The 26,154-nt window shown below is 32.2% G+C and overlaps 1 protein-coding gene across 1 annotated transcript; it reads right to left on the reverse strand.

The window, feature by feature from the left end:
• Window positions 1-19,060: 19,060 nt before the first annotated feature.
• Window positions 19,061-23,276, reverse strand: LOC146535170 (chitinase-3-like protein 1). The gene is made up of 8 exons (XM_085191892.1): window positions 23,121-23,276; window positions 21,899-22,075; window positions 21,558-21,658; window positions 21,165-21,430; window positions 20,825-20,985; window positions 20,368-20,522; window positions 19,404-19,764; window positions 19,061-19,316 (listed from the first exon to the last, which is right to left on the reverse strand). Exons 1-8 carry the CDS (start codon window positions 23,188-23,190, stop codon window positions 19,117-19,119), a joined length of 1,491 nt encoding a protein of 496 aa, XP_085048018.1. The 5' UTR covers window positions 23,191-23,276; the 3' UTR covers window positions 19,061-19,116.
• Between the last annotated feature and the right edge of the window lie 2,878 nt (window positions 23,277-26,154).

The following is a 26,154-nucleotide window of genomic DNA, read 5'->3' on the forward strand; positions in this document are numbered from 1 at the left end:
CAATTAGTCAGTTCTGTTAGATTAGTGCATTATTGCAATTTTCAATATTTTATAAAGGCGGACACAAAGGTGCGACTATAAACGTGACGGTAGTGGGTTCGATCTCCACTCAGGGATGTTCACTCGGAGGAGTGATAAAATTATTTAAATTTCTCTAGTTTGGCAAGAAAAAGCATCGTCAAAGATGAGAAATTCTTTCAAATATATAAAGAAGAAAGAAAGATTTAATAGAAGCGCTTATACCTACCGATCTAATAACTTTTTTTGCCTTTCAAGAACTATTTATTTCCTAAATCTTCCCTTACGCAGCTCGAATAAGATAGATTAACAACAATCGATATAATAATCTCATCCTAATGAATGGACGATAGCGAAACTACGTTATTCTGTCTGTGAATTTCACTTAGAATTCAATATGAACCAAATATATTCGATCATCTATATAATATATAATTAATATACATATAAATAAAATTGAAGTGTAGGTACATCTATTATTTCAAAATAACCGTGTTTTTCCAAGTGCATATTGTTATTTATTCGATACTGAAACAAAAACAAACAATTAAAAATATAATCTGCCTATTCCTTTGTCTTTCTGTTTGCGTGGGCTCATCTCCGTTAGAGCTGAATCGATTTTTATGGGAACTCTAACACTGAAAGATAGATAATTGCTAGGCCGCTAGTCTATAAGTGTAAATAAATTGTCTTTTGGCTTCACGGATCCCTTGCATTTAATAAAATTCGGAGGAGGACCTTATTTTAAGAAATTGGTTTCTTCTGCCCATTGTTGAGTGGTGGAGATCTACGCGCTTTGCCTCGTTATTAGAAATGAAAATATTTATTTCCGCGAGTGGAAATCGAACCCACTATCAGTCGCGTTTACAGTCACACGGCTGTACTCCTGCGTCACATCTGGCATCTTTAAAATATTTACTTTCTTTATTATAGCAGAGTTGGTGTGTCACACAGCTATAAATACTTCCTGTAGTTTATTCTGCGGGGAATGGTCCTCAAATAGCGCCTGCGTTTTATTATCTCAGATTTGGTATGTGTTGACCTTAACCTAAGTTTACTGTATATAAAATTTGATTTTTACATTATTTTATTATCTATCTATATATATAAAATCGAAAGGTCATTCACTCATCACGAAATCTCTGAAACTACATGTACTAGGAATCTCAAATTTTGCATAGGAGTTACTTATAGGACGTAGGTGCTCGCTAAGACGGGAATTTGCAATATTCGATTTCTAAGGGGTTGTTTTTGGGGTCGAAAGTTTGTATGAAACTTCGTTACTACAAAAGCTAGGAGTCTCAAATTTTGCATAGACGTCACTAGGACGTAGCCATGGAGACAGAAATTAATAATAACATAGTTCACGCGGGTGAAACCGCGAGCAGGCCGCTAGTTATCTATATATATAAAATCGAAAAGTTAATCACTCATCACGAAATCTCAGAAACTACATGTGCTAGGAATCTCAAATTTTGTATAGGAGTTATTTATACGACGTAGGTGCTCGCTAAGATGGGAATTTGCAATATTCGACTTCTAAGGAGTTGTTTTTGGGGTTGAAAGTTTGTATGAAACTTTAACGTTACTACAAATGCAAGGAGTCTCAAATTTTGCATGGACGTCACTTATAGGACGTAGGAACCTCTTGGTGACAGAAATTAATAATAACGTAGTTTACGCAGGCGAAGCCGCGGGCGGGCCGCTTGTAATAATATATAAACTATATAAGCTCAGCGTTGAATTCCGTCACTTAACACAAAATATTATGTTCGGGCGGAAAGTTGAGGACAGAGTTTGACTATAGATTCTATCAAAGTAGGATAGGGATACCTGTAATAAATGTTTTTTTAAAAAATTTTGCATTACCTTATGTGATTTTATAAGAATATTTATTATTTCCATTTCTTCGTTCAGGTAACGAGTTAAACGCGTAGAGTTCAGCCACTCAACACGCAATTCCTCTAGAATTTGGCGGAAAATGGGGAACAAAAGTGTCTTTATGGAAGCGGCGTGTCCTAACAAGTTCCAAGGTTTGCTCTGTGTAACCTGTTTTGCAGCATAATTAATATAATTCATAACAATTAATTCTAATATAATATATGAATTATTAAATAAATAATACTCATATTGTATAATTTTATTAAAAACTAGATGCAGGTATTACGTTTTAGCTTTGCATATGACGTACACAGACTCGTAGGTGTGTTCGCGGCGACGAAAGATATTAAAGTTACCTGGAGCCAGAGCGATGCTCGTCTTATGGACGATATTATTTTACTTTTATTTCATAGCGAATTTTTATCACTATTTTTTATGTTTTTGTTATTGTTTTATACAATTTTTCATTATAGTGTTTTAGAATTTTTAAGTGGACAAAGGGATAAAAACGTAATATTTTTAAACGCATAATTTATTTTATTTGATTTAGCTAAATATTAATAATCTATGGTAAGTAAGGTGATTAGAGAAAAAAGGAGGAGGAAGTTTGATATAATAGTGAAAAAAAGCAATAAAAGTAAAAGCAATATAAATTGTAAATGGAAAATGTATAATATTTGAGAATCATTAGTTAATAAATCGAATTGACCTGAAGCAATCATGAATCGTAATAATAATATTTCAAGCGAACTATTACCGCTTCACTTGAAATTTATGAAGAGCTCGTAACGCTAAGATAGGTGAGAGGGCAGAGGTTTTTAAACTTAAATTGCAGATATTATTTTTTTCAAAATTGTAATTATAGAATAACATTTCTATACTTTACTTACATATTAGTGTGTCGGCGATACGACGGTTGTAGGTTCGATTCCCTCAAGCGCGAATGAATAACAACTCCTCGCATGGATAACATGAAAAGGTGATTTTAACGATTCGTCTCAGTTTAAACAAAAAGAGCTAAGATAACTAGAACTGGATAATTGTCTATTATGAAATTAGATGTATCCAATTTACAAACCACCTTTTGCAGGCTGAATAGGAATGTATAGGAATAACAAATTAAATGTAATTGCCCCCCTAGTGTGAATCGAACCCATAACTTTCACGTTGATTGTCACACATTGGTCCTCTGTGCCACGGTGGCCTTAAACTTGCACTTTTAAATAAATTAGCAATGCTTCATTTTCATTTAGCGTTTTAATGCAAATTTGTTTGTAGAAATTTCCGTTAGTGTCACGATGTAAACTTTGAGGAACTGAGCTTTAGTTGCTGAAAATTTAGTAAGTCTAAAATACTGCAGTGCTTAATATCAAATGATATAATTATACTCAGTGTACGTAAAGACGCGAAAAGTGATAGTTTAAGCTTTTTTGATATCAATTACCTAAAGATATTTAGTTTTTTTTATTATTTATATGTATTATATCTTTGAAGTCGTCGTCACATAGCAGTGTAGCTGTATAATATATACGCGATAGCTGTGGATTCGATTTCCGCTAAGGGTTAGTTAGGGTGAGGCTAATTATTATAATATTCCTCGCTCTAGTAAAAACACGAAGCTCGCCGTTGAGTTTCACAACTGAACAAGCTATGTCTCGGAAATTTGGAAACAAAGTGTCTAAGCACTCTCTCTACCTTGCTATGCGGAAACAAACGTGAATCTGCTTACTTTGAAAATACATTTTGAAGTTGTCATTCACACATTACTGGATAACTGCAAGGAATGTAGTCATTTAATATTATTTTTCATAAATTTTCCTAATTCCATTTAAAACGACCCTACTTCCGGTATAATAAAACCAAAAGCCTCATTCTCATTCAAAAGACCCAAAACAACTACTTATTTATTTAAAATAAACTAAAAGCCACCCCATAACTGTAATTTGAACTCACAACCATCGAGAAACGTCACATTAATTAAGCCAATAAGCATTTATAAAGTAATGTATTTCAATTTTAAATACTTTAAGCGAGTGAAAGATGCAACTAATAACGTTATAATACGTTTAAGCCGCAGAAATGCTTTCCGGAGTGACTCCGCCGTCTCACCTCGCACAAATTTCGTGGAAGTTGAAACATTTGCATGAATAATAACAAAGTTGGTTTCGGCTTTTAATCTAAATTTTGAAGTCACTTTCTGGAAAGTTTCTTTATGTTGATAATTTAATTTTTATTGTATATTATATACTATTTGTTATCAGATATACATAAGTCCATAGGATAAACATATATTAATTATGTGGAAATTAGTTTAATGAAAATCGTAGTGGCGTATTGCGTTTGACTGGAAGCCCGCTGATCGTCAGTTCGATTCCCAATCAGGGGTAGTAATATAAATTCTCAATTCTTCATTCTGGTAGACAAAGAAGTTGAACTTGTTATACGGGAAAAAGCGTGAAATTTTTTAGGTTTAAACAGCTCTATCACAAAATTAAAGAAAAGTTTAAATATTTATATCGTATATCGTTTGTTCTTTCACGTCTACACTACATTATTTAAGGGCAAAGTTTTTCTTGCACTTTATGATTGTCCATGGCGTTAGTAACAGATGGTTTTATCGATAAAAGTATTGGGGCAGTATAATATTGTAAGCGCACTCTGTGAGTTCAACACGGGAATTCTATTTAAATTAATTAGAAGTGTGAAGACTGAAGCTAAAGATATCACCATATCAAATAATCCAGAAACCCTAAATCCGCTTGACTAAAATAATAATTGAATGAACAAAATATTGTTTTAGTTCTATCGAAGTAAATTAGTGTTGTATTGATCATTTACCGACAAAATTCGATATTCGTTAGTATAGGGCGCGCGTGTGAAATTTATAAATATCTCCCAATAACCTATTTACGTGACTAGATATTTTGATACTATAATTTTTCAATAAATAATTTCCAATACAATTACTTATATATTCTTTTATTTTTAATATATTTTGTGAGCCATTGCACGATAGCACCAGGTTTGACTGTAAACGTAACTGTTGTAAGTTCCATTACCACGCCAGTGAATGTACTTTTTTTTCCTCGTTCTGATATCAAGACAAGTTACGGCGTTGAGTTCCTAAACTCAACAAACAGCCTACCTACTTTACTATATACGAGATACAGCGTGAACTTTAAAAAACTACAATTTGAGTACTTCAGTTGGTTAATTATACCTAAAAATTTGCTCAAGTGGATATCGAATCGACTACTAACGCAAAATTATTAAAATCGTCTAAAATTATAAAATTTAAAATGAAAATTGCGAACAATTCAGTCGTTCGAGGGTCTGATCAGCGTTATTTATTTACAAGGCGCCCGATTCACATAACTAGGGCGTTGCACAAATCAAATCACTCGACCCGAAGGCAAACATTTTTCAATATTGCCTCGGAAAATCTGAAAATATGCACGAGCGATGTCACTCCGGATATGATAAATCGCGAGATATAACCGACGGCTTGTGTTTATTTAGTTGGATTCCTCCATAATGAGGAATTTTTCGAAATATTGCTTTACTCTGTCTTTATCTTTGCATAGTATCTGACTCGGCCTCTACGCTATCATACACAGATTATAAAAGCACCTCAAATAGCAAGGTAGGTAGAGGGAACCTGGGAACCTAGTGTTGAGAGACTACACTCACAATAAGACACCGCTCCAGACATCCGCTTCCCACTTTCCGCTGAATTGTGGAGGCATTGATTCCTGAGAATGCATATTATTATGTTTTTAAAAATAATTATATTTAATAATCTAAATATTTTTAAGATATAACTATAGAAAAAACAAATCGATAGTACTTTACAGGAAATAGATTTGATACCAGTTCAAACAATAGAGAGAAGTGCTTCTAAAAGTGTCGTTTTTATCTAGTTCCATCCGGTTCTATCCAGATACGGCTATGTCCGCGCGACATGTGACACAATCGTTATTTTATTTGCATCTGTCAGTTCGTACGCGGCAAACTGTTCGAAATTGTTCGATTTATTTTATTTTTATTTTCATTTAAAGTTTCACAGGTAACCCTTGTTTGTTTAAATCTATTTACAGAAGCGACTGTATGAAAAGTAAATAATTTTTCTTTCTATTTTCAGAAATATGAAAAGTGAAATGTTAAATTTTAAAAGTCACTATACTAAAACATAGTTTTTCCTAGATGATAATTATTATTATAAAGCTTTTCTTTTTTCGATATTTTTATACTCATGTGTATTTAGATTTGTAGGATTACATAGATATAAAATATATTTTCCTCTAAAAAAAATAAAAAAATCGAGAACCATAAATATCAAACCAGAAACCAACCAGAAAATATCCCTTAATAAATCATAAATAACAATTTAATTTGAACAAATAAATAATGACATATCACAATGGCTGTATGATATATCTTCATTAGAACCATTTTACATTTCAATCTCATTAAACTTTAACATTTGAATATTTGATAGTCTATCACAGAACCGCATGACAGCTAATAATTAATATAGCTCATATAATATAAATCTTATTAATCTGGAATATAATATGATCGTGTGTGGAATTCCATTATATCTTCATGAAGTAGTACCGTTGTATTTACTTTGTCATTCAATTAAATGTCTCCTGTAATTTGTTGGTTTATGTTAACTATTATACGTTTATTGTTAAATATTGTGGCACTAGTAGTATGTTAAATTTTTTCCCGCATATAGCAGGGTAGGCACAGGGAACCTAGACTGAAGACAGTTCGTTAAGTTAAGTCACATTAAGTTCTGTCGCACTATACGCGGAATTAATATGAAAATTGGGCGGTGGAGAACAAGGGGTTGTTCTTCTCAAGGGTCTAGTCTGTTTCAAAGGTATCATTGTCATCAAATAATTAAATGTGTATTTGTATATAATTGATTTAAAAAAAAATCCCTCTGAGTTTCTTGCGCCAGTACTTCTCAGATCTGAGGACTTTAGTGAACTGGTGGTAAATTATTTGACGTTCAAAAAATGAAGCAAATGAACTTCTCATTTTGAATAAAATTCTTAATTTGACTTTGACTTTGTACGGAGGTTCCCTCTGCCTATTGTGCTATAGCGGGAAACATCGTGGAACTAAAAAACAGTATTCAAAATATGTCCATAGTAAATACATTGTTTAGTACTACATCCCAAATACGTTTCTCGTAAAATATTTCATGGTTCTTCCACAATCTGTGCGTCCGTTCAGAATAATAAGAGGAGGCAGATGCTTTATATATTGGGAGGCGTTTTTTACGTTATATTCCTAGATTTTTTATGTTTTCATAAATGAAAGATGACTTGAGGACTGGTCAGGGTTTTGCCTGGTTCTAGCTTTAGGTCTGTTATAGAGGTTTATTGGCATAGTATATTATATATCTATCATTTGGCTATTGTTAATTGATGGTGTTTTTCTTTAGTTGAAAAGAGTCTACTTAACTATTAATATATATAGTAAAATTGTCAAACGATAGACTGATAAGAAGGAATATATATGAAGGAATACAATTTCTAAGATTTCTGTGATAGTTTAGCAAAAACAGTAAAACAAAGCCCTAGGCGAGTATCATAAATAATAGATAAGTGACTATCATCAATACCTGGCTCGTGCTCTGGCAGACATTTCAATTTCACCGAAAACGCTATTTCTCACGCAATACCAAACACGTCTATATGTTGAATTTATTATTTTATTAAGTTGAATAATACGATTCAGTTTCACAGATTTAAATTCCGCACATCGTAGAGTAGGCAGAGGGATCTTGGGAACCTAGTGTTAGGACACTCCGTTTCCTGTTACACTTTCGTCTCCCACTTTCCGTCGAATTAATATTAATCCCGAATGATATTGAACCCACAATTACTGTAAAAATATTTTAAAGCTACACTTCAACTGCGTGAATATTATGAATTATTAAATTAAAATCTATAAACAATTAATTAAAAAAGTACACCATGTATCTATTTTACGTCGATTTATAATTACATTCTGTTAGTCCAATGTTAGAGTTAAACGACATTTCCGTACCCATTATTCGGGACCCCTTGTAACGTGTCCATCAAAAAGAAAACTGCACACTCATAAGAACAGATTAAATTTTTGTGCCGGCCGTTTTACTTTTAAAAGTTTTTTGTGGAATTTTTACTGTTCTATAGTATACATACATATATTACTAGCGGACGCGCGCAGCTTCGCTTACGTATTTAGGGGTGAATTCTAATAAACCATGAAACATGTGTTCAATGAAATATTTTTAAGAGTCTAAATTTCAAATTTTATAAAAATCGGTGGCGATTTAAGAATTTTTCCATACAAACTTTCAACCCCTTATTTGCACCCTTATGGAAAGAATTCTAGAAAACCATGAAACACGTGTTCAATTAAATACTTTTAAGAGTCTGAATTTCAAATTTTATAAGAATCGGTGCCGATTTAAAAAATTTTCCATACTAACTTTCAACACCTATTTCGCCCCTTTAGGGTTAAAATTTTCCAAAATCCCTTCTTAGTGGATGTCCAGATTACGAAAGTAAACATCTGTCCAAATTTCACGTTTCTACCATCAGCGGTTACGGCTGTGCGTGCGTCTTACCTCAGTCAGTGAGGACAAGTCCTTTTATATATATAGATTATATCAGTAAGGTTCGGGGTTCCTGGCCACCCTGAAGCTAGCTGTGAAGGTTCCGCAGATTTGATATTTTTTTCACTTTTGATTTTCTTCCCGACCGACCGACGCGACGTCCGTGTATACATAGGTTCTATTAGTAAGTATCGAGATACAGTAGAAGTTACCAAATGTCACTGACACTTACACTACTCTAGATTCTTTGCAACTACACTAAACACTTGGACACCACGTGCTTACATATTGAGTGATGCGACACTAGTTATAGTGCCATAAAAGATGAATTAGAGACACTCGTTTTTTTGCCACATTCTAGACTCCATAATTAAAGAACTAAACTGAACTGACACTCGTGTCCATACAGATACACTGAATGTATACACTGAGTGTACCGTGTGAACGTACTATATTCGTACCATAAGAACGTTAATATCAATTAGAAATATACTTAATAGACAATACAATCGACTTAACAAAACCTTTACTCCCATAGACAACGATTAGTGAAATAAATATAACTATATCACTAACAAAACTTACGTGCCAACTAATTAACCGTAAAGGACCAATTAGGTAGGAAAATTGCAGAGTTAATCCTGCGATTTACGAGTTAAATACAACCGTTTGCGTGAGCTTAGTTTGTTTAACAACTGCTTATGGGCTTATAAAAGTGAGTTAATACGCGTGGCGTAGAGCGCTTTATTTTTCTCTCTTTTCTCTCTTTTTTGTAATTATTTAGATACTATATTTTATTCATAGATACTTTATTTTCTACTTGTTTACCTGAGTACCGTATCCGACTTTTCGCCGAATTCTGAGGGCATTGCGTGTTGAATGGCGGAACTTAACGCCGCAGTTTCCCGCATTACCTAAGCGAACTAATAAATATTTATTATTTAATTGCCTCGAGTGGGAATTCAACCCAAAACCTATCGCATACAGAGTCACCCGCTTGTACCCCTGCGGCACAACTGGCTAAAAGCTATAAGCAAACAAAATATAAAACTAATTAGTAGAAATTATTCTGTGAAATTCATGTAGAAGAAACGTAAACATATTCTGTATGGTATAATTAGGACTTGTTCGGTTAATATCCCGGAAGGGATGGCAACCAATTATAAAACATCTTTTAATAAGGGATGGAGAATAATCAAAGGCATATTTTTCTTTCTCAACGTAAATATGAATTAGTAATTCGATGTTTGGGAAAGGAGTTAGCCGTTTCCGGTGTATATAAACTGAGGCCACTTTTGATATATAATAGAAAACTCTCGAGGGACAAACAATAACAGAAATAATACATGAAAATAATAGATGGATCAATTAGGTAGGACAAGATAATTATTTATTTTTATTTTATTTATTAGAACAAAATGTAGGAGCGACTATACCACTCGTTATAGATTACTCGCTATCGATCTATAGATCGCTACTACATTTTGTTCAATGAGCCTAAAGCTTCTCGAATTAAAATTGAAATGTTCTTTCGTCAATAAAACGAAACAATGTTGTCACTCGATACAATAAAGGCTATATTCCGCTGCACTATGTACTTAGAATTAAACAATATGCTCTAATGGGTAATAGCTGAGCTTTCAAGCAATAATTAGCCTTAAGCCGTCCGCTCACCCGCCAGATTCGCTCGTAAACCTAAAATTAAGTTGTTTGGATAGATTTTACTAAATATTCTCGAAATGTTTTTTTGAAGTTTCTCGATTTTTATACAAATAACCAACCAACCAACCAATTTATACGTATACTAAAGTTACCTTTGCCTACCCTGCAGTCCTCCAGTGTGCAGGATACAGCGGTAAGCCGATTTTTTTAGAATTCCAAAAAATCCTAAATTTTTTAAAGTAAGCTCGTATATTACATTACTTTCTGCGACATTGCTACTCTCTCTTTATCTGCTACATACGGACTACAGCTCAAAAGCGGAAATAAAAATAAAAAAAAAATCATTTTTCATTTATTTCTCCGTTTTTTAAACACTAAGAACCTCTAGTAAGGGCGTTAGGTGAGCTAAAGAACAGCAATACATTAAGTGAAGTGACACAGCTTTTGTCCGCTGCAAGTTTCCGCCTGACCTGGTTGCTCATTCTGTTTGTACATTATTTTTGTTTCAATAGATGCCGTTTGAATCGTTTGTTTTTATATAGTTGTCATAACTTCTTCTAAAGTTTATGTTGGATGTATGGGAATAGCGATAGGAGTCAGGTATGGTGAGTTATCCTACTAATATTATAAATGTGAACGTTTTTGAGGATAGATGTCTGTTCCACTTTTACGCAAAATCTACTGAACAGATTTAGATTATATTTTTTATTAGAAATATTCAAATCTGGACCTGGAGAACAGGAAAAATTTATGCATCGATTTGGTCCATTTTGTATTAAATTCACTGCGTAATCAAAACCTATATAGGGTACTTCCCATGGATCTACAGTTACGAAATTTGACACAAATTGAGAACTTACAATACAAATAAAGAAAAAATCCTAAAAGTGAAAACTAACAGATGTTTCATAAAAAAAATCATTACAATAAAAAAAAATTATACAATGAAATTTGTTAACTTTTTTAAATTGTTATTTCCATTGACCTACCATCCTGAAATTGGTACGGAACCCTCGGCGACTTAACTGTTTTTTTAAATATTCCCCAGTTATTGCTCATTTCACTCAACTATCACTCTGCATACATACAATATTATGTTTACATTTAACTTGGAAATATTTTTGCTATCTTCGCAGAAAGTTTCACTCATGTTTTATTCAACATTGAAGTTTCACTTGAAAATTTATTTTTATTTTCGGCAAGCTTACTTTAACTTTAATTTGTGTTGACGTTATTTCTTTTTTATATACTGTTATTGAAGCACTAAAAAGGTTTAGATAGGTATTTTTTATATAAATCTTCTTTCTTACGACCTATTTGGTGGACTCGTCTTTGAGAAAGAAGGTAAATGACTGTGATTTATATGTGCCTATTGTTCACCCATTGAATTTGGTCATACAACTTATTTATTTTAGCTTTGTCCCCTTTGTCCATCGTCCTCATACATGACAGGAAAGAGGTGATGGAAAGAGGCATGAGAACAGAACCTTATTTTTAATGATTGCTCTGTTTTCTTTAAACGGCTTATAATAAACTCTATTATTTTGGTCTGTTTTAAGATTTTGTGAAAAATTTACTTAGGGATAATAAGAATTGGGTAGGTACTATGGCAGTATAAGTAATAGTTTTACTGTGAGTTAATTACGATATAAAATATCTGATACTGTGTTGTGCTAACATCTTATCAATTATTTGAAGTTCTAAATAATAAAATAATGATTATTTGAAATGTTATATTTATATCTTATATATAGGTTGTGGGTTCGATTCCCACTCGAGGAAGTGAAATATTTATTTATGTTTATATTTCCATTTCTTCGCTCTGGTGTCGAGGTAAAGCGCGGCGTTGAGTTCTGCCCCTCAACACGCAATATCTCCAGAATTCGACAGAAAGTGGGGAACGCAGTGTCTTAACACTAAGTTCCCTCTGCCTACCCTGCCGTGAGCGGGATACAGAGTGAAGCTATATCTTATATATCAAGGATATATAATTAGGAAACGCCAGTCCATTGCATTGTTACAGCAGATATCCGCCCGTCTCATAGATCACAGAGTACACCAACCATTTGTCAAAGCTCTTATTGGTCTTGTTAAAGATTTTCCTTATTTTCTTTAGAAATGCTACATCGGCAGAATCGTCATAAAGAAGACAATAAGGAAATGTTTTTTTGGATTCATCGTTTTGTATTTTTGGTATGAATGAAAGTGATGTGTTTTTTGGGCTTAGCTGATTAGCTGAAAAATTTAATAATTTAAGTGAAAATATTTTTTCAGCTATATATGGTAATCCATATTAAGGTAAAATTACTTGAATATATAAGATGAGAACGAAGTAGTTATACGGATAGTATAAAAAAAATGAATAACTAAGTACTATATTTTAGGTCGAAAATAGATAACAAAGTGCCTTGTCACTATCATTCCCTCCGTACCCTTTACAGGATAAAGCGTGTACTAGAAAAATAATTTTTATTTAACCATAAATACGTAATTTAGTTACGGTATAATGTAATACAAATTGTAAATTGATTGCATTGTACCTTAATCTATCAAATCCATTAAACCCTTACTTTACAACGTGATTGAGTAGCAAGGTCTCGTCAATATTTAATATTTGCTATTTATTCATGGTAATAGGACTAAAGTGGTCTTTAAAAGCTTATATTCTGAAATATAATAAACTAGTCGATACCCGCAACTTTTTTGTGTGGATTTTTTATGTTGAGTGGAGATTTTTTACTTTTCCCCACGTTTTCCCTTTTCATGAGGAAAATCAGGGGTACAAGCGTGCGACTATTAACACGATGGTTGTAGATTCGATTTCCATTCGTGTGAATGGAGTATTTAATATTTTAATTTCCTCGCTCTCGTAGGGAGGCAACATGCAATGCCTCGAGAAATCCTTAATTGGAGCGGAGTATCTTACCATCAGGTTCCCAGGTTCATTCTGCCTACTCTGCTATGTCTCCCACTCCTGCTAAATAGGACATTCTTAATATAATACCATTTTGTCTGCTGAAGGTAGGTTTAAGGTTCTATAGTCGTCGAAGTCGAATAAATATAAATATTGTTTTTTGGATTTATTCGAAGACTGCTCTAAATCTACGCAAGTGAAATTGCGGGCGATAACTAGTTTATACATATAGTTACATAAACCCAGCCTAACCCATATTATATAATAACGCAATATTGTTATACATATTTTAATCAATTTGAGTTTGTCTTTCCAAAGTAAGCACAGGGGAATCGGTAGCTTGTGTAGCAACCTAAACTTTGTTCTCTATATTAATAGGTACTCTTTGAACCTACATATATTGCGGGAAACACATATTATATTAATAAATAATATTAAAATATGGATGATTTTTTTAATGAAAAATGAAATACTGGTATATGAGGCAGTTGTGGCGCAGCGTCAGAGGTTGTGGGTTCGACTCCGACTCGGGGAAATAAATTATTTTCATTTATTAATCTAGTAATAGGATAAAGCGTGACGTTAAATTCTGCTATTCCATTCACGCAATATATCGAAAATGGAACAAAAAGTGGGGTACTATATGAAATTTGGTAAGAAAAAAGTATTAATTACAAAATTGTATAATACTATTTTGAAACCCTAAAACTGAAAGATGCCTTTTATTCAACAACCAATAATACAATCTTCCACAGCAATGAATAAACTACCTAGCCTTACAATGCCACGGCGATAGTCACAAATAATATAATGAAAAAGTCAAGAGGCGAACTGTTCAAGCAAATTATGCCAAGTAGTACCAAGTATTGGCAAATGAGAACGAGAAATACCAATTTCTATAACGATTCACGGACTTGTTGATATCGGCCTCTTGACTCGGTGTGTACCTTAATCTCCAATATTACAGGTGTCTATTGTTTCCATATTATGTCGTGGAAAGAATTTCTTTTACTTTCTTTTGATAGGAAATATCTTTTGGTAAATATACCGTATATGTGGTATAACTTTCCGCTGAATTTTTGAGGCATTGCGTGGTGAGTGGCGGTCACATCCTTGTGCTCCTGCACCACGATGGCCTCGAATCATAGACGGAGTGTCTTAACACTAGCTTCCCTCTGCCTAACCTGGTATATGCGGGATACAGCGTGAAGTTCATAAGAAAAAAGAATGGAATAACAAATAAAGGAAATTTTCTTAGAGGGAAGTAAGTTGAAAGTTTAAATTAAAATTTGAAACGACTCTAATGTAATTATTCATGCAAATGTATAAACTTCGAAAGAATATGACGAGGTGAGCGTCGACGAGAAAGATTTTAATAATATATTCTTAAAGGTATGATGGTAGATGATAATAGTGCCTTTGTTTGTAACTGCGACTTCACTCATGTTTTTTTGTCTGTTTTAGAAATACTTTTTATGGTCTGCTGTGCCAAGACGACCGACGATTCAAAGTCTTGATTATATTTTTCAAAAAGAAAAAATAGTGTGACATAAAATTATCATGACACTAGCGGACGCGCGCAGCTTCGCTTGCGTAATTAGGGGTGAATTCTAATAAACCACGAAACATGTGTTCAATGAAATATTTTTAAGAGTCTAAATTTCAAATTTTATAAAAATCGGTGGCGATTTAAAGATTTTTCCATACAAACTTTCAACCCCTTATTTGCACCCTTAGGGGGTGAATTCTAGAAAACCATGAAACACATGTCCAACTAAATATTTTTAAGAGTCTAAATTTAAAATTTTATAAAAAGCGATGGCGATTTAAAGATTTTTCCATACGAACTTTCAACCCCTTATTGGCACCCTTAGGGGGTAAATTCTAAAAAACCGTGAAACACGTGCTCAATTAAATATTTATAAGAGTCTGAATTTACAATTTTATAAAAATCGGTGCCGATTTAATTTTTTTTCCATACAAACATTCAACCCTTATTATTTTAAAATTTTTCAAAATCCCTTCTTAGTGGATGTCCAGATTACGAAAGTAAACATCTGTCCAAATTTAACGTTTCTACGCACAGCGGTTACGGCTGTGCGTGCGTCTTACCTCAGTCAGTGAGGACAAGTCCTTTTATATATATAGATAACTAGTGGACCCGGACGCGGCTACGCCTGCTTGAACTATTTATGAAATTATTTTCAGTTTTCATTAGAATTAGTAAGAAAATATAAGCCTAAATAATCAAAAAGAATTATAAGTAGAGACATATTATTAGAAAAAATATCTGAGTTATTGAAATGAACCAACAAAAGAAGTAAAAGTAAAGTATATTCTTATATATTCAAGTAAAGGATATTCTTAATATATATAAGTACTTAAAGTTTTCCGTGCGTGCGTACTTACTCGTAGATATCGACTCTATGAAATAACTAAACATTTTTCTATATTAAATAAGTTAATTTTTGCGAGCAATATCAAATAAAATAAGAAGAGAACCAAAGTGTAATTTAAATAAATTATAAACAGCAAATAATTACATAAAAATTAACAATAGTTCGAAAATGTATGAAAATTTAAAAAACCATCAATGTCATTTGCCCGTTCGCGTCGGTCATACTCATACTATGCCGTTGCTTAGCAACGACGGTTGTTATTAACATGGCAGAATAAATTGCATGTCAAATTAGAAAGTATTTTAATTTATTAGTTTATATGTGTAATGTAATGTTATATAGCCTATAGCACTTCTGAAGAATGCAGCTTTTATACAAAACAAAAACAAAGTAAATCGGACCAGTAGATCCAGAGATCTTAGCGTTCAAACAAACAAACAAACAAACAAACAAACACACAAACAAACAAACTCTTCCGCTTTATTATATTACTAGTGGACCCGGACGCGGCTACGCCTGCTTCAACTATAAGAATATTTATTAAATATATTCATTAAATTATTTTCAATTTTCAATAGAATTAGTAAGAAAATATAAGTTTAATAATCAAAAAGAATAATAAGTAGATACACATTATTAGAAAAAATTATCTGAGTTATTGAAATGAACTAACAAAAGGATTAAAAGTAACTAAAGGATAGGTATTCTTAATATTAGAAAAAGTACCTAAAGTTTTCCGTACGTGCGTACATAGATATCGACTCTACGAAATAACTAAACATTTCTCTCTATTAAGTAGGATAATTTTAGCGGGCAATATCAAATAAAATAAGAAGAGAATCAAAGTGTATTTTAAATTAATTATAAACAACAAATAAAGTTCGAAAATGTATGAAAATTTATAAAACCGTCAACGTCATCTGCCCGTTCGCGTCGGTCATACTGTGCCGCCCGTAGGCTAGGTCATTTGGAATCAGTGACATCTCCTTAATTATTTATTAGAATGTTATACAGTAAACTATAATTTCAATCTAGATAAAATGTTAATAGTGACTATTATATTTATTTTCATAAGGATGAATATCAAAATGTCGCGGTAACGGTTGCGTAGCGACGCGACGGTTGTTATTAACATGGCAGAATAAATTGCATGTCAAATTAGAAAGTACTTTAAAATATATTAGTATATATGTGTAATGTAATGTTATATAGCCTATAGCACTTCTGAAGAATGCAGCTTTCATACAAAACAAAAACAATGAAAATCGGACCAGTATATCCAGAGATCTTAGCGTTCAAACAAACAAACAAACAAACAAACAAACAAACAAACAAACAAACAAACTCTTCCGCTTTATTACATTAGTATAGATTAGTATAGATTATCAAGTCTACTATAAATCAAGCTGTTTCCATTTTGTTTTGTAGCTTCATGCTGTATATTGCACATAGAGGGTACCTGGCAGCCTAAAGTTAAAATATTCCTTTTCTAATCAGACAATTCTGTTTCCCATTTTCCGCCGAATTCTATAGACGTTCAAAGTTAACAACGTATGGCTTAGTCGGTCAGAGTGCTTGGATGGCTTCCAAGAGGCGCGTATTCAAATCCGGCTACGTTCAAACCTTTATATATTTTCTAAAAAATATTTTTATTTCCTATGTAACAATTTCGACAACTACAATTTCCATTTATTTTTAAAATAACGAATAAGTTCAAGATTCAAACAAACAAAAAATATAACTAAAACCCGAAAATACATTTGAGTGGGATTAGTAAAGTGTTTAGAAATAACACGTGTACTAAAATTAGCATACCTATCTACTGAGTGCAGATAACCTGCATAATGCTGCACAGATTGTCGACTTCCATTTGCATACATGCATGTACATATTTTATGCAACAAAAAATTGAGTTTTAGGGAAACATGGAAAGTAAAAATTATTTTGGCATTTTAAAAAGCAAATTAAATAAAACGGCGGAAGTGGGGAACGGGAGGCGGAAAGTGGGGAAAGGAGTGTCGTAACACTAGATCCCTCTACCTTCCCAGGTGTGTGGGAAGCGTTAAGCTCTAAAAAATTGTAGCTAAATCGTCACTTCATAAGTATCAAGTGTATTTCACACAGAAGTTGAAAAGTCTTCGTGTTCAGTGTCGTACAATTTGTAGTGGCTAAAGTTGGACTGCCTCGAGAGCTCTCAATACTTACGAGTTTGCTTTATGAAGACTGAATAAAATTGATCATGATAAACAAATTTATGTTTTAAGCGTGAGACTACTAGGTAACCGTGATAGGTTGTGGGTTCGGTACTCGAAGAAATGAAATATTTAATATTTTCATTTCTTTCCGGCGTTGATTTCCGCTCAACACGTAATGCTTCTAGAATTCGGTGCAAAATGGGATGAGGAACGGAGTGTTTTCACACAAGGCCCACTTCGCCTACCCTGCTACATGACTAAACTAATGTTTCTCCAACTCCAACCACCTCTATCTTTCACTGTTAGTCTCATGAAAAACGGTTTAGCTGTTCCTGAGATTAGTCCAGATAAACAGAAAAATCAGAAAAAAATTAATATTGTTTTTTTGTGTTTTGGTATCGTATAAATAACTATAGGTGTACAGTTGGAAAACACGACCATTTTAAAATCACAGACAAGCACTTCAATTTTATATACAACTACATGAGACTACTAGAATATAGTGTACAAACAAGTTTGAACAAATGAAATCAGTGGCAAAATTTCACAATATTATAAAGTGATTGAGTAAATAGCTTTTTTGATAGCCAAAAGATAATTCTCAGTAAAAGGCCTTGAGATGCTAGGACCAAGAAATTTTACATGACTATAAAAAAATGGACATGAACAACATATTAAGAACGAAACTCAAATTCTGCAGATCAGGTTTCTGTTGCAGAATATAACGCTATAATTAAAATCAAAGCTTAATTAGCTATATTTACATATTTATTTTAAATTCCTTATCCTTCATTATTCCAAAATGATATTTTAATGGACAATAATAAAGAAAATGTCATATCTATTTTTTCGTAACTCGTAAGCCTTCAAGTACTTACTATGGAAATGGGTTGCTCCTCACCTTTTTAGATAGCCTCAAGGCAGAACTCTGGATATGACAATTGAAACATCCAAAATGTTTGAGATTGAATGGAACCCTATTTGAATCTTAATGTAACATCTGAGTAAATACTGACAAGATCTTTGTTCGCTTTATACTTACATCCTTTCAAAGTCAACATTTGAATACAATCAATATTTAGTATAGGAAGCAGTATACTATAAAATTTATTAAGAAGATGTTTTTCTAATGAACCCATCTTTCGTTCACCTTAAGATTCTTCGTTATTTATTTTAATAAAATAACATATTCTAGTCCTTAACAATTATTTCGATGCTGAAAGCTTAAAAATATTAAGGAATTCTAGGTGCATCTTAGTTGTAAATTTATCGAATTTGGGATCGTATTACTGTTAATGATGTAGGTTTTTTTAGGGAAGGGCAGTCATTTTTATTTCAGCCAACTACAGTGTGAAATATTAAAAGAAAAATCTTTTTGTTACGTAAAATATATTTTGTCTATCTAATCTTCCTGATTTTTTCATCGGGTCAATCCAAATTACATATAGTTTGATCAGGATAGTTACAAGCCCAAGTTACTTGATCCCAATAAAGATTACTAGGACATTGAAATGATTTCGGTATTAATTCTCCATTAACATCTTTTATACACATATAAAAAGAGGTACAATCGTTTGGATTTCCTGTCAAACCTTCGTCCTTACAAATTGTGGTCTCTTCAGGAGTTTCTGAAAAAAGTAAGGACATATTTTATTTAGAAAGTGTAATTTAAATGTAATTTGTAATTAATAAAGTAAATAAATTTGTATTAATACCTAAAGTAGTTGAAGGAATCGGAGAAGTTATAATAATGCTTGTAGATGCTGATGTCGTAGAAGCAGTAGTAGACGTAAGTGGTGGGGTTAAACTACTAGAAGTTATCACTGGTTTCCCTACAGCTGTGTTTATTGATTTAAGTAGAGGGTAACTTTCACCGCAAGTTCCATGAAAATCATCAGTTTCAATACTCCAAACCATAAAACCAGATATGTTATATTGTAGACTGTATTCAATTTTGGCTGTAAATGAATCGGCGTCATCATAGGAAAACCAGTTAGTTCCTTGGATCGCGTAAGGCACTTTGGCCAAATTATCATAGTGCACCTCCCAATTTTCTGTTTGTTTTTTTTCACAGAACTGTGAAAATTTAATTCGTATTAGTTCCTTTACGTAGGTGATAACTTATTTTATATGAAATTATGCAATGTATTATTTAGGAGCGCATAAATAAATGTATGCATAGTTAAAAACTATTTGTGTACTGGACAGACGAACACTTAAAGTCACATCTGGTTCCGACATGATATCATAAAAGAATTAATTTACAAAAATTATTCCAAAGCATATTTGTTCCGGAATAATTTTTGTAAAATAAAATCTTCATATCATTTGATATGAAGATTTTACGCATAAGTTTTTGTTGAGATAATAATCTCGACTACACATATGTATATTTTTTTCATTGTTGTTCATGTAATGAGGCGAAGTATGGCGTTGAGTTCCGCAATTCAACACGTAAGGCCTCCACAACTCAGCGGAAAATGGGGAACGGAGGTGTCTTAATAGGAATGAAGTATCTTAACACTAGGTTCCTATGTTCCCTCTGCCTACTCTGTATTATGCGGGATACAGCGTCTATATTAATAATTAAAATTAAAATTAAAATTAATTATTAATATAGACGCTGTATCCCGTCTATATAAATATATAGCATAAATTAGTAAATAATATTTTTATTACTTCACTGTAGCCCATGGCCCCTCTTGTAGCGGTATATGGACCTGCTATTCCTGGTCCGTTAGAAGGAGCTCGTACACCGTTGTTATTGGCATTGGATAATTCAAATGTATGACCGTAGGTCGGCAAACCAAGAACAATTTTTTCTGGTGGGCAACCTTTAACACATAATGAATAATTTTATCTTAGTAGAATATCAATTCTTGCCGGCTCTTCTCAGCAGAACCGCCTTCCGAACCGGTGGTAGCTTTTTGTTCACATGTTCATTCGACGATTCAAAAGTGCTTATAAAAGTCTATTTGAATAAAGAATATTTTGAATTTGAATTTGAATTGATTATAAATGATTATAATTTTGATATGTTTTTACCGTTTAATGAAACAATGAAAATTGATCCGTTTTGAGATTAAAATAAAATAACTTAAGTTTGGTTTCTTACTAATAACAATTTACAATATACCTTGTCCAAGCCAATATTCTAATGCAACATCTATTGAGTTTATAGCGTCTCTTGGTACATTTTCATCACCTTGACCCTTGTGAAGTTGTGCATTGTGACCAGTCACCGCATCCCAAGATCCGTAAAAGTCATATGCCATTATATTGACGAAATCTAAATATCTGAAACAAAATAAATAATACGGTAACGACTGGTTTTACCATTTGAAAGAAAAAAACGCTATATGCTTGAAAAAAAAATCATCTATCGAATAATAACATTCTATCTAGTCAAACAATTACCCGGTAGTTTGAATTAAATAGATTGCTAATTTGTTATTACAGCTTCAAAGTGTACTTACTGAACAATAGTGGGTATGTCGTATGATTGCGAGGCACTACTTTTAACTGCAGATACTGCAGCGCTTAGAATAAATCCATATTTGTCAAACTCTTCCCTTAGTTCTTTTAAAAGTTGTGAAAAATTATTAATATCAGCTTGACCATTGGCAGAATCACGATGATTAGGATATTCCCAATCAATATCTAAGCCATCAAAATCAAATTTTTGTAGAACATCAATTGTACTGGTAATAAAATTATTTCTAAATGTTGGACTTGCTGCCATCTAAAAAAAATTGCGTACTAATCTACATTATACGAATAATATTTTTATTATCCACATACAATTATAAAAATATAAGGAGAAAATAAATAAATAGTTAAAGTAGAAAAGAGCAAGAATTTACACTAACAACTGAATACTTAGCAGATCCTTCATTCCATCCACCGACTGCTAGCATGGTTTTAAGATTAGGATTTTGTTTTTTCAGTGAAGTGAACTTTCTGAAGTTATCTGAAAATTTGTTAAATACACATAGTTTACTTTTACTTTCTTTCAGTAATTATCAGAGCTTTTACAATTTAACATTTATATTGATACGAATTTTATTCTTGATTTGATTTAATACTCATGTGAAAAGGTTAATTATTTTACTTTAGACTTGTCTTTTTTTAATTTAATATATTTTTGTTATTTTCTATGACAAATACGATTAACTTTTTTATTATTTAAATATCGTTTTATTACTCTTACCGTTACCATCAGGCAAATCCAATTGTGGATCTAAAGATATAATAGTTCCTTCCGAATCGATCCCAGCGAAGGTATATATTAGATGTGTGCACAAGTCTACATTTATGTTGCTAACTTCAAATTTACCCAAATTACTTCTATACGTTGCCCACGATCCATAGTAGCCAGTTATGACTTCTATTAATAATAAAAGGTTTCTTGAATTAATTTCAATATAATAATTGTTAATTAATTAAATAATGGAATGCTGGATGGTCTTAAGCTAAACAGGATGATTGATATTTTTTTTTTATTTAGTACTTTATTTAAAATTACTTTCATTGTCGTTGAATTCCGTCACTTAATAGCCAATATATTATATTTTGAAACATCGTTGATAATAGTTTTCTCTGTCAACCCTATTAAAAAAAGTGTTAGGCTGAAGAAGAAAATAAAGATATTTATAAAAAAGATTTAATTTTAGTGAAAAATGCCGACATTTATGTAAAAACACTCGACGTAATAACTTCAATGGTGACTGAAACTAACTGAAAAAAGGGTTTAATTATAAATTTCCAAATCTTGGATTGTATTAAAAAATAGAAAGGTGATAAATCACTTAGTTTTTCTTAAAATTTATAAGCTTAGCCTATTTACTTAGATAAAATCAAAATACGAAAAAAATGATATTTTCTATTTAGTACTTTATATATGAAGAAAACCATATATTTATAAGAAATGAAGATAAATGAGCACATTTAAGAAACTTATTACACGAGCTACCACCAACTTTGTTATTCATTGAAAAATTAGTTACGCGTAACTCAATTGTATCTGCGATAAAAGTTGTAAAAGCTTTACGCATCACTTATTTATGTATATCTAAATTAATATTTATATTATGCTACATATTCATTATATTTTAGACGTTTTAGATACATTGTGTTGATATACTAAAATAATTAGAAACTAGAAGAACTATATATATGTGAAAAATTACGAGTATCTACAAGTTTTATTAAGTTATTTTGGAAATAAGTGTTATTTAGAATAGAAATATTTGGATTTTACTGTTTTAGAACTCTCCATCCCCATTAGAACATTTTCGACAAGTTCTGGAGGAATTCCATGTTGAGTGGCGGAACTTAACGCCGCGCTTTGCCTCGGCGCCAGACCGAAGCAATGAAAATAATAAATATTTCATTAATATGAATAATAATGAATACATATTGAAAATACTTACTTCCATTTGAGACGACTAGACTAGCTGTTAAAGTAATAATAGTTAACGTTACAAATACTGAAACGTTCATTTTGCCTTCAACGATGACTTAATAGATATAGTATTTGATATTAAATGAAATACAATATCTACAACGCTTTCCTTTTAAGTCCTTCTTTATCAATCAATACCGCCGGTTCTTAAGGGCCGCTTTAGATAAATTCACATTTTCACCATAAAATTAAACATTTTTCTTTTAAGACTAACCCCTCTCCCGACTGCGATCGCAGGAATTAAGTTTTTTTTATACTTATGTTTTTTTATGTAATGCTAATTTGCAAAACAAGTTTTGCTATAGGAATTAGATTTTTCAGATTTTGGATTTGAAGCTGTACTGACCACAAGGTGTACTGAGTACTGAAGAGTCATTACTTTTAAGCTTTTAACTTTATTGTACAACTATCATCATTAGAGCATTACCGACCTGTAAGATTTCTTTATGTCTGATTTTTATACTCAAAATGATTACTTATTTTAAATAGTAAGAAGAAGATGACTGACTATAAAAATGCATACTGACCTAAAAATCCATTTAATAGCTGTCATACAGAGAAATAGAAAATTCGTTCTAACGCAGACTCGAAAAGCGCGCGTGGCTTCTGGCTAGCAACGACAGTTTTTCGACTTTTATTTGAACCAGCCACCCGTACCGCTAAATTATTACTAAAATGTTGCCACAAATAAAACTAAAAAATACACAACATAAAAGCCTCGTATGGCTTAAAAAATTCAATTTTCGTTACGTACGGCATCTCGTTTGGATTTACCAAATTGATTCCTGGACTATTAGCACTGTCCAAAATGCAAAGACACATTTCGAAAGATTATATAGTCTCTAGTTTTCTGAATGTAAGTTTTTCGAAATATTTGCATAAATATTTAAAAAAGGCTTTGATCTGTTTAGACAAGAATTTAAAAAAAAGTATATAATTATAATACTGTTAGAAACTATTGAAAATATTAAATAAAGTGAGAAAGGTAATGAATTAAAACAAGGCTTCAAATAATTATTAAACAACCAAAGGGAATTATCTAGCAGTCTAATAACAATATCTGGTTCTAAAGAATCCATCGGGCAGAGTGACGTTAGCGATCCTTTTCTTTCCGTCGGCGTTGACAGGGCACAAAAGTGCTAGCCAGTAAGAGTCGTTCTTATATAACCTCTATGGTCATTAAGTGATTATTTCTAACAATACCATGTATGTGCTTGAAAAAAAATCTCTTTGGATTTTGACAAAAAAAAAAATAGTTTTCCACACTATATGCAATTGTTTGTATTTCTGCTTACAGCTCAAAACATTTCAATTAGTTTTCAATACGTACTAATCTTATCTTTAAGACGTTTATGACCGTTAGTGGTTTCAATAGATTCTATGGAAAGTTAATGTTATTATAGTTTTCTAGGTTAAGTTTATAAATGTTATCTATATAGATACTAGTAAAATATAGACTTAAATAATTAAGATAGATTTATATTGGTTTTATTATATTCATTTTTAAATAATATTTTAAGAGCCCATTTGTATGCAGATTAAATATGTAGTTAAAGTATTTTTTTTATAGTATTGGCTAATTTATTATTGTCATATATAAAATAATATTTACAGCTCCTTTATAATAAAAACCCCGTTACGAAAGATGCCCCTAATATATTATAACATTACAAAAATTAATGCCAGTCCTAGCGCAGCGGCCCAAGCGTACGATTACAAACGCAACGGGTTGTGGACTCGACTCCCACTCGAGGAAATTCTGGTAACGAGACTACGCGCGGCGTTGAGTTCCACTACTTAACATTCCTCAAGTTTGTGGCGGAACGTGGAGAACGGAAGTGTCTTAACGTGAATACACAGTCAAGGTGCAAGGTTCAAGTTAAAGCTGTCCGTTATCAATAATTAAGTAGATAGATAGATAGCACACTTAAAAGCTGATTAATATTTGATTTGTAAAGTGTATTTTGTAAAAACCGATGACCTAATTTCTATTCAAATTTACAATATTAATTTTTATGCTTCCATTTATCTCGTCATCATTCACGTCTTGTTAAGTGAAAAGATTATTATACAGTAAAAATATATAAATATTTTACTTGTTTTAAATATTTAGATTCCCTCTGCCTATCCTGCTCTGTGCGGGATACAGCGTGAAGCTGATTTATTTTTTAAAATGCTGTTATTCGAACACATTTTCTACTAAATAATGTACGGAAATATATAATCATATTTTTAAAGCATTCAATTAACTTTCTATTTCGATTGAAGTACAATGAATTGTAGAGTAGCATTACTCGCCTCAACAAGTTTTTACCATCTGGTCTTGTATAAAAAATCTAGTTTGAATTAGATACAGCTGGATTACTTGCTTGGTCAGGTCGTCGTATCGCAGGGGCTCAGCGCCAAACTGTCGATTGTGGGTTCGATTCCTACATTCTAACAAAGAACAAAATGAGGAACGGAGTGTCTCAACACTAGATTTCTTCTGCCTACCAGCGTGAAGTTAAATAAAATCTTTGTCATCTCTTTATTCTTGATTTTTAATCCTGATTGCCATTTAGTAATATCATTAATACCAATTTGATTGTCAAAAAAATATTTTAATAACATCTCACTCAAATAAGTAAATGTATTTGTATTGAAAATTAAAGGGTAAAAGAATTTCCTTCTTTCTTTTCAGATTATTTTCGATAAGAGCATTTTAATAAAGCCCGGCGTTAAGCTACGCCAAATATACTTTTTGTTATTTCCATTCAAGTTGCTAAGCTCTTTCAATATAGAAAGAAGTATATGGCCGGCTCCCCAGTGACCGAAGACGAGCGAGGCTGCCGGAGCGCGTAATGTTTCATTACAATGCATTGGATGTCACGCTAGGATTACGCGAATGTGTGTAATGGGGCAAAGACGCGTTGAGAATATAAGTCTAGACCGGCCTCTTTTATTTGGCAGCCTGTTTCAATGGCATATACAGATTTGTGGATTAGTTTGTATGGGATAATTTT

Source organism: Heliconius melpomene, chromosome 10 (genome assembly GCF_056956725.1).
Source record: "Heliconius melpomene rosina isolate 202511_hmr_F chromosome 10, ASM5695672v1, whole genome shotgun sequence".
NCBI lineage: Eukaryota > Metazoa > Arthropoda > Insecta > Lepidoptera > Nymphalidae > Heliconius > Heliconius melpomene.

What these genes read in the sequence shown, in the direction of transcription:
- LOC146535170 (XM_085191892.1), bottom strand. Translation starts at nt 23,190, where the DNA reads ATGAACGTTTCAGTATTTGTAACGTTAACTATTATTACTTTAACAGCT. An exon ending in GGATTTGCCTGATGGTAACG is followed by an intron (nt 21,659 to 21,898) that starts GTAAGAGTAATA and finishes ACAAATTTTCAG; the next exon opens with ATAACTTCAGAAAGTTCACT. An exon ending in GGGCCATGGGCTACAGTGAA is followed by an intron (nt 19,765 to 20,367) that starts GTAATAAAAATA and finishes AAATTTTCACAG; the next exon opens with TTCTGTGAAAAAAAACAAAC.